We start from the raw sequence: 14,165 nt of genomic DNA, 5'->3' as shown, positions 1-14,165 counted from the left end.
CCTGTTTCCAACAGTGGCCAATCCAGGCCATAAGAACCTGGCAAGTACCCAAAAACTAAGTCTATTCCATGTAACCATTGCTAATGGCAGTGGCTATTCTCTAAGTGAACTTAATAGCAGGTAATGGACGTCTCCTCCAAGAACTTATCCAATCCTTTTTTAAACACAGCTATACTAACTGCACGAACCACATTCTCTGGCAACAAATTCCAGAGTTTAATTGTGCGTTGAGTAAAAAAGAACTTTCTCCGATTAGTTTTAAATGTGCCCCATGCTAACTTCATGGAGTGCCCCCTAGTCTTTCTACTATCAGAAAGAGTAAATAACCTATTCACATCTACTCGTTCTAGACCTCTCATGATTTTAAACACCTCTATCATATCCCCCCTCAGTCGTCTCTTCTCCAAGCTGAAAAGTCCTAACCTCTTTAGTCTTTCCTCATAGGGGAGTTGTTCCATTCCCCTTATCATTTTGGTAGCCCTTCTCTGTACCTTCTCCATCGCAATTATATCTTTTTTGAGATGCGGCGACCAGAATTGTACACAGTATTCAAGGTGCGGTCTCACCATGGAGCGATACAGAGGCATTATGACATTTTCCGTTTTATTCATCATTCCTTTTCTAATAATTCCCAACATTCTGTTTGCTTTTTTGACTGCCGCAGCACACTACACCGACGATTTCAATGTGTTATCCACTATGACACCTAGATCTCTTTCTTGGGTTGTAGCACCTAATATGGAACCCAACATTGTGTAATTATAGCATGGGTTATTTTTCCCTATATGCATCACCTTGCACTTATCCACATTAAATTTCATCTGCCATTTGGATGCCCAATTTTCCAGTCTCACAAGGTCTTCCTGCAATTTATCACAATCTGCTTGTGATTTAACTACTCTACTTTCCAGAGCTCCGGGTGTGGCCCCGCAAAAATCTAAAAATCGGCAGTGTCAAGTTAATTTAACTAGGAGTTCAAGGGGACCTGTGGGTAGAGGAGAACTGAGCGCTCAGACAAGGCTCACAGCAAGCCAGTGGGTATGTCAGCAAAGCCGCCAAGAAAAGAAAAAGAGAAACCGAAGAGCGGAGGCGACGAGCCCAAAATGGCCGACGGAGCGAAGGAGCCGGAAATAGCAGGCTTTGACGAAGCGACGATCAACAAAATGACTGTGGCTGTGGTAACGGCGCTTGAACCAAACTTTGCAAGCATTGCAGAAAATTTTGCGACGCTGAAAGAAACCTTAGGAGACATCGGGCACCGGATAGACATTGCGGAGGGTCGGATCGCAGCTGTGGAGGAGGACCAGCAGGCAAACACGGCTCGAGTTTCAGCCCTGGAGCATGCGGTAAGAGCGGCTGACACGAAATTAGAAGATCTCGAAAACAGGGCGAGGAGAAACAATCTTAAATTTTTGGGGCTGCCGGAAGAGCTTATGGAGAGAGTGAGTTGCAGACCTTTATAGAAACATGGCTGCCAGGCGCTTTGAATCTGGAAAGCATGGCAGGAAAGCTCACTATTGAGAGAGCGCACAGATTGGGGCCTAGAAGGGACTCAGACACTAGACCTCGCCTAGTGATTGCGTGATTCATGAATTGGGCACAGAGATCTGCTATTTTAACAGCATACCGAAAGAAAAGAGACCTCCGGCACAAAGAACATAAAATTGTGCTCTTCCAGGATTTTTCGGCGGCAGTGGCAGCAAAAAGAAAGCTGTTTGGCCCAGTGTGTAGTGATTTTTTTCAACAGCAACGTGCGATTTGCGCTGCAGTTTCCTGCGCTGTTAAAAGTTTGGCGAGATGGCAAAGTTCACTCGTTTGATACGCCAGAAAAGGCGAAGGTATGGCTCCAGAGCATAGGTGGGGAGAAATAACTATATGAGAAACAGCGGCCTAATGGCAACTCCATAGTCGGATGGGACAGGATTGTCTGTAAGACTGGAACATGCAACAGAGTGCTAAGGCAGAATCGTGGAGAGTTGTAGCCCAGGGTTGGATGATTAATGTTCGTGGGATACATATGCAGACCACTAGTTCAAAGTTGTTGAGTTATTGTTTACTCGTGGTTCAGGTGCTCCACAACTACCAACAATAACCCGAAACTGAGCGGATATATGTTTTCAGGAGGGACACAGAAGCCCTTGAAGTGTTCACAAAGGGTGCACGCACAGTGAGTCGGGACAATGATTGCCGGGCACGGGCTGGTGCCGCTGCTGGCTTGGACGCCTGACATGGGGAGATTAAGGAAGTGCGCGCCAAGTTGGGTATCGCCCGGGGCAGTGACGGCTCCATGTTGCCAGCGTGGGAGTATGCTTGTCAGCAAGGCTGCTATCCGGAGGTTTCGAATTCCCAAAACGAATGTGGGGCATGTTTCTAAAATGTTTACCATGTGTGTATTAGATATTTGAGGTTGTACGGTGGAGTTTGGGGCATAAAATAGGGTAAGTGTGGGGCCACACCTGGACACATTAAAACGGGCCTCTAGTCCACCCACATGTGGGCAGTTATCTTTGTACTTCTGTTTTTGGGGGAGAAGTCTGGGGGGAGGGGAGGGAGGCAAGGGGATGATTGGGAGGGAGAGTTTTGGGAGGGGAATACACACCACACACTAGGAGGAGGTTGCTGTCGAGCTAGAGGCATGCAAAATAGTTGGGGGGCGGTTCAGTCTGGGAGACTGCCCACCGGGCTAGGGAACTTTTGGTATGGGGGGTATGCGACGGAACTTACGACCGGATAGGTCAGACCAGATATATATCGTGGAACGTGGGTGGTATTAGCACTCTGGTCAAGAGACAAAAAATATTGAGTGCTCTTCAAAGGAAAAAGGTGGGAATAGCGGCACTTCAAGAGACACATCTGTCCATGGGTGAAAGTATGAAACTGAAGAAGAGTTGGGTGGGTCAGTGCTATGCCACACCAGCGGTGGGGAGGAAGGCAGGCGTTGCGATCCTAATCCATAAAGCCATAAAGTTTGAATTACTCCGACAACTGTCGGATGAGCAGGGCAGGTATCTTATTCTACTTGGTAAGGTGAATGGCATGGAGGTAACGATTTGTAATTTGTACGCCCCGAATGCATACTCCCATGCGTTCTTTCAGGAAGTGGTATCTCAGCTAGTGGGAAATCAGCAGGGCTCGATAGTGATGTTGGGGGATTTTAACTGTGTCAGAGATTCGGAGGTGGATAGGTCCCACAGGACACAATCAAAGCAACATATGAGGGGAAAAGGAGTTGCATATGTGTGTGAAGAACTACAGCTTCTAGATATATGGCGTACATTAAATCCAACTGAACGAGATTATACACATGTCTCAAAAGCACACTCCACTTTGTCCAGAATCGACTATATATTGGTTTCGACCAGTTTGTTTTCAAAAATTGGTTGTGCCCAGATAGGTCCTATAGAAATATCGGACCATGCGATAATTTGGGTGGATGTTGGTGACAGGGCCCGGGAAGCTTCGGCAAATTTGTGGAGGTTTCCAAGCCACTTAACCGGGGATTCCAAGTTTCAGGAATTTTTGTTACATAAATGGGAGGACTATGCGAAAAATGAGGCACATAAAATAGACCCTTGGCTGTACTGGGAAACCAGTAAGGCAGTCATGAGGGGTGAAATAGTGTCGTACACAATAGCCAAATCCAAAACCATGGTGCAAAATATATTGAATTTGGAAAAGCAACTCAGTCAGGCTAAACAACGTTTGGCTCGCCAGAACTCCACTCAGGCGCAAAATCATTATAATGACATTTTGAGGTCCTTGAATACTGTATTACATGAGAAGGCACAGAGGGGGTTACAACGTGGAGCGCTCAAATTTTTCAGATACGGGAATAAATCAGGTAGAGTATTGGCAAATATGGTCAGATTAGCTAGAGGTAGTACCATGATTGATAAACTTAGAAGGGGTGATGGGTCCCCCTTAGTAACTGGGGAGGAGATATGCGAAGAATTTTGCGCCTTTTATGAGAAGCTGTATACAGAGGATAGGTCCGGAGGTAGCTCTCAAGAGGAGGAGTTCTTTCAGGGATTGAGCATTCCACGATTACAGCCCAACAGCTCGATTAGCTAAATAAACCTATTCAATTAGAAGAATTGCGGGGAGCCATAATGGCTAGTAAAGCTAATAAAGCCCCGGGGCCGGATGGGCTCACTGCAGAGTACTATAAATGTCTGCAGGGCCGGACGGGAGAGGATTTATTGGCTTTTTATAGAGAAGCACAAAGGAGAGGCAGATTTCCGGACGATACAACCCGAGCTTATATCACTGTTTTGGAAAAACTGGGGAAGGATTTATCTAAGCCAGCGGCGTATAGACCGATCTCTCTTTGAACTTCGAAGCCAAATTGTTTGCCAAAATTATGGCTGATCGGATGAGCGGGGTGTTCCCAGACATCATAACACAAAACCAGGTGGGGTTTGTTAAAGGCAGATCCATTAGTACTAATATCACAAAATTGATAGTAGCGATGGAGGAATGCCATAAAAAGGGTACTGAGGCAGTCTTAGTTGGCTTTGATTCGGAGAAGGCATTCGATAGGGTATCCTGGGACTATCTTTTTTCGGTCCTAACACGATATGGGTTTGAGGGAGCGATAGTCCAAGCTATTCAGATGCTGTACCATGCCCCCAAGTCAGCGATTCGAGCGAATGGGCAGGTTTCGGCGGACTTTCAGCTATATCGGGGTACAAGACAGGGGTGCCCGCTGTCCCCGCTGTTATATATTTTGTCCATAGATCCCTTGTTACGGAAAATAGAAGCGGATCAACTGGTATCAGGCTTTACTTGGGGGAGGCAGGAATTTAAAGTTTCCGCCTTTGCGGACGATGTCCTTGTTTTTTTGACGGAGCCGCAAAGATCTCTGGAGAGGGTATTGGTGCACCAGCTCTTATTTGGGTCATTTGCTGGGCTAAAAATAAATGTGGAAAAGTCAGAGGCTATGGAGCTGGGAAGCCATATTCGGACCAATTGGGTGGGGGAATTCAGACTGAGATGGGCGGATAAAACCATGAGATATTTAGGAATTTTACTTACTAGAGATCCTACACAACTATATGAAGTGAATGTCACTCCGCTAATTCGAAATATGAGTATAAAATTGAAATTGTGGGGTAAATTGCCACTCTCTCTGAAGGGGAAAATTGCATTGCTTAAAATGTTGGAGCTCCCGCGTTGGTTATATGTGTTACAACAACTTCCCTTGTGGTTAAAAAAGAAAGAGATTGATAGTGTGAATCGAGAGATCCGTGCATACCTATGGGGGGGTCATAAAGCTAGATTGCACTTACAGACACTGCAGTTGACTCGAGAGCAGGGGGGGTTGGCCTGCCCTAACTGGAGAAACTATAACCTGGCGTGTCTACTACGCCATATTCAGGACTGGTTGGAGAATACAGGGAAATATACACCTAGACAGTTTTTACTGAGTTGGTTGCATCCATACAGTCCAGAAACGCTGATTCAAATTCCAGGATCACAGGTGCCGGCCTATTACAAACGTCACTTGATTATAGATGTAGGGAGGAAAGCGTGGCGATGCCTGTGCCTTCAAAAATTACACTTAGGTGGAATTCTTACGCCATATCTAACTTTATGGGGTAATCCTATGTTCTCAAGTGGTCTGACGGGAAGGGTATTTAAGGGGTGGTGTGCAAAAGGGGTTCAGAATATCTTTCAGCTGTTTGCACCGGGCACTGGGATCATGTGGTCTTTTCAGGAGCTGCAGGCAGTATATGAGATTCCAAAACAAGACTTTTTTGCACATCTGCAAGTGCACGCAGTTCTGGGAGCTTATCAGCTGGACGCGAGGTGGGAATCTTTGAGGGCGTTCTTTGGGCCGCGAGAGCGGACAGGGCACTCATGCTCCTCGTTGTCCCAAGCTTTACGTGAAATCCCCGTCTTGACGGGCAAATTGGAGATACAAATTAAATGGGTTCGAGTAGCAAATGTGTTTCTGGCTCTTGAAGAGATAGGGGATATCCTAACGAACAGTGTTAAAGTGTCAGAAAATGTGCTTCTTCAAGAGATCGGTTTTAAAATCATGCACTGTATGTATGTATCGCAGGCTCAAAGGTATGTAGCAAAACTATGTGACTCTGCTGTTTGTATTAAATGTCGGGGGGAACAGGGTACCTTTGTGCACGGACTGTGGGAGTACCCTAATATTGAGTGTTTTTGGGGGGAGGTGTTGCAAAGTCTAGAGAAGATGCTTCAAATCTCCATTCCCAGGGACATTAAGGTGTGTTTATTCCACCTGCCCAATACTCATACCTTACAGGACTTGCCCGAAGAGGAATGGGCATTCATGGAAAAAGCCTTGATAATTGCGGCCCAGACCATTCTTTGTCAGTGGATTTCGCCTGACCGTCCTACACGGGGACAATGGCATTCAAGTCTCCTAGCGCTATTGCAACACGAACTTTGGGCAGTACAGTCTCAATCTCCAGCTACGCAGGCGAAGTGCTCGGCAGTCTAGCACTGACTCTGGTGGACCCTGTCAGATGCTAAACGAGAGCTTATTTTAACCATCATTGGATACAAGTATAGACCTTCCAGGGCCGGACGTAACTCACCATCAGCAAATCTAGGGACAAGCTAGAGCCTAGATAAATGGGCATGCATGCTCTCTTTCAGGAAGACACGTGTGCATAATGAAAAGAACAGTTGGCGAACGGCACGTCAGTGTCAATATACGGTTCTATTTGTATTGAAGGTACTCAAAGCAGGTATTCCAAGTATTTGATGTCATGGTATCTGGTGTGGTGTGTATGGGATAAGGGTGGGGAGGGATGGGGAAGAGGTGGGGTGGGGAGAGGGAGGTTACGGTATGAGATATTCGATCTGGAAGTGTACTGGTAAATTGGAAAAATGTTGAAAATACCAATAAAGTTTCAAAAAAAAAAAGGGGCGGCCAGGGGCGTGGCATCGGCTGGAGGGTATTTGGGAGCGTGGGGGCGGTCCGGGGGCGTGGCCGAGTGCCCCAACACAGCGGCCTGTATCGGGGCCTGCCGCAGCAGCAGACATCCGGCGCGCATAAGTTACGACTGCCCGGAGGCAGGCGGAACTTCGAGGATAAAAGTTAGTAGGGGGATTTAGGTAGGGCTGGGGGGTGGGTTAGATAGAGGAAGGGAGGGAACAGGCAGCGCACGCAAGTTGCACAAATGTGCACCCCCTTGCGCGCGCCGACCCTGGATTTTATAAGATACGTGCGGCTACGCGCATATGTTATAAAATCCGGCGTACTTTTGTTTGCGCCTAGTGCTCGAACAAAAGTACGCGCGCACGCTGTTTTTTTAAATGTACCCCTGAGACTCCGGAGCTCTGCCTGCCTCTGGTGACCTGCGCGTGGAACAGGGAGCATTTCAGAGAATGCTACCCTGGAGGTTCTGGATTTAAGCTTTCGACCTAAGATTCTAAATTTGGCTTCCAGAACCTCCCTCCCACATTTTCCTATGTCATTGGTGCCCACATGTACCACGACAGCTGGCTCCTCCACAGCACTGTCTAAAACAATTGTTTGACTGTGACTCGCATAAAGGCAGGGTAGAAAAGACAATATTAAACATTTAAATTCTTCAACTGGCCACACTGCTAAAATCTGTTTCTGATGCTGTACTGTGGATTTGTTGAAATCTAGGGTATATGATGATTTTTCTCCCTTCATGCTGAGGTAGTGATCTCGAGCGAGTCTTTTCATTTCAAGTCCTTGTGTGTACAAAGAATCCTCAAAACAAATGGCTTTTGGAATTTGGTGCCTGATTGCTAAGAGGATGGCAACTGATGAGCTCTTTCATTCTCAAAACATTAGTCAAAATACAGATCCAATAGTTTTGTCAGAAATGAGTGTAGAAATTCAAAAGGATCAGCCCCCTCAGTTCACTCAAAAATTCCAAAACCCTCAAAAAAGATATAGTTGCAATGGAGAAGGAACAGAGAACGGCAACCAAAATGGTAAAAGGGATGGAACAGCTCCCCTGTGAGGAAAGGCTGAAGAGGTTAGGGCTGTTCAGCTTGGAGAAGAGACGGCTGAGGGGGATATGATAGAGGTCTTTAAGATCATGAGTAGGTCTTGAACGAGTAGAGTATTTTCACTTTCAGATAATAGAAGGACTAGGGGGCTTTCCTTGAAGTTAGCAAGTAGCGCATTTAAGACAAATCGGAGAAAATTATTTTTCACTCAACACCCAATTAAGCTCTGGAATTTGTTGCCAAAGGATGTGGTTAGTGCAGTTATAGTGTAGCTGGGTTCAAAAAAGGTTTGGATACATTCTTGGAGGAGAAGTCCATTAACTGCTATTAATTAAGTTTACTTAGGGAATAGCCACTATTAATTGAATCAGTAGCATGGGATCTTCTTAATGTTTGGGTAATTGCCAGGTTCTTCTGGCCTGGTTTTGGCCTCTGTTGGAAACAGCATGCTGGGCTTGATGGACCCTTGGTCTGACCCAGCATGGCAATTTCTCATGTTCTTAAATTGTTCCTCCAAGATCTGTTGTTTAAATCGTCAAGGTTTTCTCAGAAATGTAGTCTTTTTAACTGGACGCTGAAGATCTGAAATGCATTCAGTGTTTGCTGCAGGTCTTTTCCTCAACTCCCACCGATATTTTTTCATCACAAACATTTCAGCTTTAAGTACAACTATATCTGATTGAATTTCTGCGTTGTTGCGAGTTTTCTTTATTTAGATCTTTAATTTACAGGAGCTCAGTCATAATAATCTGTAGAGCTATTTCAGAGTCCTTGCCCAGTGCTATATTAACTGGGGATAGAATCTTGTTTTATTCTCTTGACTCTGCACTGGAACTGAGAGAGTAAGTCCATCTTGAATGATATATTCACTGCCATGTTCCTTAGTATATCCCAACAATATGAGAGAAATTGGAGGCGTTCTGTGGTTAAGCATGGGAAAACTTATTTTAGTATCAGATATCCTGACAGCAGAAAACCTAAGTGGCCATCTTGAATACTGCTCACCGGTGTCCCTCCCTCCCCACTCCCATTTGTATTCTTTTTAACAAAATAATAGAACAACAAGTTTTATTATTATAGTAATAATCATCCTCTGGATAGGGCATTAATTGCCAGTAAATATCCTGTCCAGCAGGGATACTACTTTAAGCACAACCTTCATTTCTTTTCTCATATAGAATGTAATTTGAAGCATCTTCAGTGCCATGGCATGGATTACAACACAAATTTAGTACAAACAGTTTCCAGCAGAATTTATATTATGCAAATGTAATAGTTTGAGAAAATACTTGAAATAAATATCTGAACATACCTGTAGAACTTGACAGGTGAGTAAGAAATTATGAACCACTCGAGCTCTCAATAGCTGTCTGATATTAAACATCTGCTGGTGATGATTAGCTCGGATCAGGCCGTGTAAAGCAGCTAATAAAGTTTCCCAGACCCCATGCTGAAAGTAGTAAGGAATGCAAAATAAATTAGAAGTCCATAAAATAGAAAACATTCAAAAAAAAATTGCAGTTAGACTGTAAAGAACATCAAAATTATAGACTCATTTATGCATATAATTTCTAAAAAATATACATATGGAAGTAAATAATGTTTTCTCTCTCCATTTTATAAGCAGTAAGAAAGAGAGGACGAGAAGAACAACATAAGCAAAAGTAATTTTTCACAAACCTGAAAATAACTCACATTGCCAAAGTTAAAGATAAAGGAGAAATGTAGTCTCTTTTTGAATCCTGCTACATTAGTCCAGATGCAAGAGTTAACGCTGCCTACTAGCAGATGAAGGCAGAGGACACACCTTTATCAGTGACACCATCACTTGGTATATAGGCTGGTGCAGCACTGGCAATAGTAATGAAAAAAATACCAACAGCTCTAAAATCAGAATTAAACCTTACAATCTGAAATAAAAATATTATAAATAGGAGGGATCCCCAAGATAATATCTCCACTCCATATCCCCACCAGAATAGAAAGAAGAAGAACAGAAAGAAAACTGCCCTATATATTTCTCGTGCTTAGAATGTAAACTCTACTGAGCAGGGACTCCCACGTATATCTGTACAGCACCTCACATGACAAGTAGAGCCACATATAATACAGAAGACAGACATAAAGGCAGCCTCAGACACACCTTGCAAGGTGATATTGAAATTTCTGCCAAACCTAAGGCCTATCACCAGTGTAGGCCCTGATTTCCTGGGAGGGTCTTGAATTGGTATAGCATGATAGAAGGAAAGGAAATTAACAAGCAATTCTAAATTTCTCCTCCCTTATCATGTTCTGTCCATTTAGATTTATACCCCACCTTTCAGCCACTTCAGAGCAGATTACATATAGGTGCTGTATTTTCCTGTCCCTACAGGGCTCAAAATCTAAGTTTTGTACCTATGACAATGGAGGGTAAAGCGACTTGCCCAAGATCACAAGGACTAATCCTTGTGACCTTGGGCACTTTCCACAGCTGGCCCCTTCATCTGGAACAACCAGCCGACTGATCTAAGACTGGAGCCCTGCCTGATTACCTTCCGGAAAAAACTCAAGACTTGGCTTTTTGTCCAAGCCTTCCCTCAAGCATAACATCGCAACAGTGCTTTGATTTAGCTCAACTGACTAAATGAACAAATTCAGTAATTGCTAATTCTTCCATGTTCATTCTCCAGTTTTTTTTTTCTCTGTCCTTTATTTCCTGGCTACTCTAGCCTCCAAGTTCATTTTCCCTGTTATTTGTAACTGCGCTTCGGCCTTCTTGTTATACGGTTTTTTTACTAAGTTAACCCCTAAGTTTGATGTAAACCAGCCTGATATGATGCCTGTCATGAAGTTCGGTATAGAAAAATGTTAAATAAATAAATAAATAAATAAATAAATAAATAAATAAGCATGAAACATACCCAAGATTACACGAACATGGGTGGGAAGAAGCAAGGGCTGGCTTGAGAATGCTTGCACCAAAGGCTGCATCTTTTTTGACTTGTACATCTAACCTGTAGTTTTTCATGAAAGAATGTAAGGAATACCAATTGGATGCACTAAAACCTCCACTAAATGAGATCCATAGATTCCATTGAAAAGGAGGCCTGAGTTCAAGTAAAATGAACTTGAAGGGCCTCAGGAACCTGCTTGTCCTTTCCACAAATAAACAAAAGAAATTGTTTCCTTAATCCATCTAGCCAGAAAAGATTTGGAAACTCTTTTATTTGAAGGGTTTCCTGAGGCAAACAACCTCTTGCAGAAGGAATAGTGACCTTAAGATATTTAAGGAGAACAAGACTCACATCCAAGAAACAGAAAGAACTGTTCTTCTCCTGACATTCTCCATGAAAAAGTCTAGGAAAGATGATATCCGATTTAAGTGAAATGACAAAACAAAGAGACAAAAAAATTAGAAGCAGTCAAAAAGAGACAGAGACTACTGAAAACACAAGGTAAGGGTGTCTGCAAGAAATACCTGCAACTCCCAAGATATCACTATTGCAACCAAGGATAACCCAAAAATAGACTTTAAGGAACAAAAAAACCTTTAGGGAAGCCTCCTTCAATGGCTCAAAAGGAATGCCACCAAAGCTCTAACCAAATAAAGATCCCCATGTCTCTGGCTTCGCACCTCGAGACATGGGGTGCAAAGCCAGAGATAGCCCTGGATACGGACTCTGAGACAGGATAAAGCCACAATCTGAAATCTTAATGGAATTAGGACTTACCCCTTTGTCCAAACCTTTCTGCAAGCAAGTTAATATGAAAAGAATATAAGCACAGAGGATATGTCTAGAATGATGAGTGTCCAGGAGGCAATGGTTAGGATAGCTGTTGTAGTTAGTGATTCAAACACTGATAATGTAGCTAACTGGATGGCTGGTGAGCATAAGGATTGCTTGGTAACTTACCTGCCTAGTGTGAAGGCAGTGGATCTCACATGTCATCTAGATAAGATTTTAAACAGTGCTGGCAGAGGAGCCAGCTGTCATGGTACATGTAGGTATCAATGATATAGGAAGTCATGGGAGGGAGATTCTAGAAGTCAAATTTAAGTTTATACGTAGAAAGCTGAAATCCAGAACCTCCAAGTAACATTCTTGGACATACTTCTATTCCGTACACAAGAACCCAGAGACCAACAGAGATCTGGAATCTCAATGCGTGGACGAGAAGATGGTGCAGGGAAGATGCCTTTAGATTTATTAGGAACTGGGCAACATTTGGGGGAAGGGTCGTGCTTATTGTGAAAAATGTGCTTCACTTTCAACAGAGTACAACCATGCTGCGGGCATTAATAGGAGACAGAGTAGCTTTTAAACTATATTATGGGGGAAATCCAACAGTTCCTCAGAAGCGCATGGTTCAGTGAGGTATCTTCAAAAGATACTGACATAATGGGTAAGTTAAAATATCTTGAGAGTCTCCGTGGATAATCCCAGAAATTATAGACCGGTGAGTGTGACTTCAGTGCTGGGAAAAATAGTAAAAGCTATTCTAAATGTTATGCCTGTCGGTCACAGATGGCTGCGACCGCGAGTACTCACTTCTTGCACTGTTCTCCTGCCCTCCAGGGGTCTATTTGCAGCGCGAGCCTGCCTACACTGCCACATTCTTCGGTACTCCTCATGGCGGCATGGACGCCACTACTTCCTACTTTGATGTCGGGCCTTCCTAGGCGTGCGCGCGTCACAGGCCCCGCCTTTGAAGCCTCTTCGGCGGTTACTTAGGGGGCGTCCCTGGTTGATGATGTCATCAGACTCCTGTACTTAAGCACCACCTTTGCCCCCAGCTAGCCGACTTGGCAACAAGTTCCGTACAAGTCCACAACTCCTGCCTTGTGTTCCTGAGACGTCGCTGCGTGCTTTGGTTCTGGATCATGTCTGGCACCCGCTCCTCGGGGGTCAGTGTGCTCCCCTATGGGGACCTGCTCCCCTGGCTGGCTCTGCGCCTCTTGGACCTACTCTGCAACACTCCTGCTACTCTTGACTCCCTTGGAACACTGTGGCAACCTGTGAGCTCCTTGGCTAGCCTTCTCCGCTCCTCTGGGTTGCGCCTGTGTTCTAGCAAGACGGGCTGCACTTTCCCATTCCTTGGACCTCGCTTACTACTCAAGAGACTACCTAGACCTTATCCGCTCCACGGGGCTGCGCTTCTGCTTATTCAACGACTATTAGCTGTCCCGCTCCTCTAGTAGACTGCTGGTACTCCTCCGCTCTCTGGGCTCCTGCCTACATCAGCACCTGAGACTGGGCCCCCCTGCCTCGTGGGTTGGCCTGCGTCTCCAAGTCTACGCCCACTATGCTGCAACTCCACCCCTCAGGGCTGTCCTCCCAGAGAGCCTTCTGCACGGCAATTCCTGCGCCTTCCGCTCAGCTCTCTTATGCTCCATTCGCCTGAAATTCGGACACGCCCAATGATGTGCGCCTAACACGTGCGCTTAACAGCATGCGCCTAGAACGGGCATCCTATAATGTGCGCCTATAACGGGCGCCTTATAATTTGCGCCTACAACGGGCGCCTTATAATGTGCGCCTACAACGGGCGCCTTATAATGTGCGCCTACAACGGGCGTCTTATAATGTGCGCCTATAAACGGGCGTCTCAGAAATGTGCGCGTAGCCTGGTAGCGTGCGCTTAGACAATGCGCGCCTATCGCGTGCGCTTAGACAATGCGCGCCTATCGCGTGCGCTTAGTAACGTGCGCCTATCGCGTGCGCTTAGTAAAGGGCGCCTATCGTGTGCGCTAACGGGCGCCTATCGAGTGCGCTAACAACGGGCGCCTATCGCGTGCGCTTAGTAACGTGCGCCTATCGTGTGCGCTAACGCTTAGTTGGCGAAGGCGAGTAGGCAGGCAAAAAACGGCGACCTCCTTGATGGGCTGCCCTGTAGGCAGGCCCAGGCAATCCACACTTCCTCGGAGACCAAGTAAAGATATACGCCTTACCTTGTCTTCGGCGCTTCCCGGCTGCGACCCGGGTGGTCTCCGGCTGCGGGGGGAGAGGGTGAGTACCTTCACCGCCGCGCTTGAGGAAGTGCACCCGCTGCCTCTAGGCCGCGCCCGAACTCGTCTCGCTCGGGGGCCAAGCCGCGCTCGAGCCCTTCTCACTCGGGGGCTAGGTCCCTGCCGCGAACCGGCCACTGGACCGAGGCTCCTACCTCCGAGGGTCCACGGAAGTCAGCTTGGGAAACTCAACCGGGTGAGTGACCGC

The 14,165-nt window shown here is 45.6% G+C and overlaps 1 protein-coding gene across 1 annotated transcript in view; it reads right to left on the bottom strand.

Moving 5' to 3' along the window:
* The window catches only part of LOC115087279 (lysosomal-trafficking regulator-like), a 1,534,685-nt gene that overhangs the window by 997,053 nt on the left and 523,467 nt on the right, over window positions 1-14,165 (bottom strand). Inside the window, 1 exon segment of the mRNA XM_029594260.1 lies at window positions 9,281-9,418. Coding sequence (XP_029450120.1) covers window positions 9,281-9,418 — 138 coding nt within the window.

This window comes from Rhinatrema bivittatum, chromosome 3 (assembly GCF_901001135.1).
Source record: "Rhinatrema bivittatum chromosome 3, aRhiBiv1.1, whole genome shotgun sequence".
Classification (NCBI taxonomy): Eukaryota; Metazoa; Chordata; class Amphibia; order Gymnophiona; family Rhinatrematidae; genus Rhinatrema; species Rhinatrema bivittatum.
This window is presented reverse-complemented; position numbering and strand designations above follow the sequence as displayed.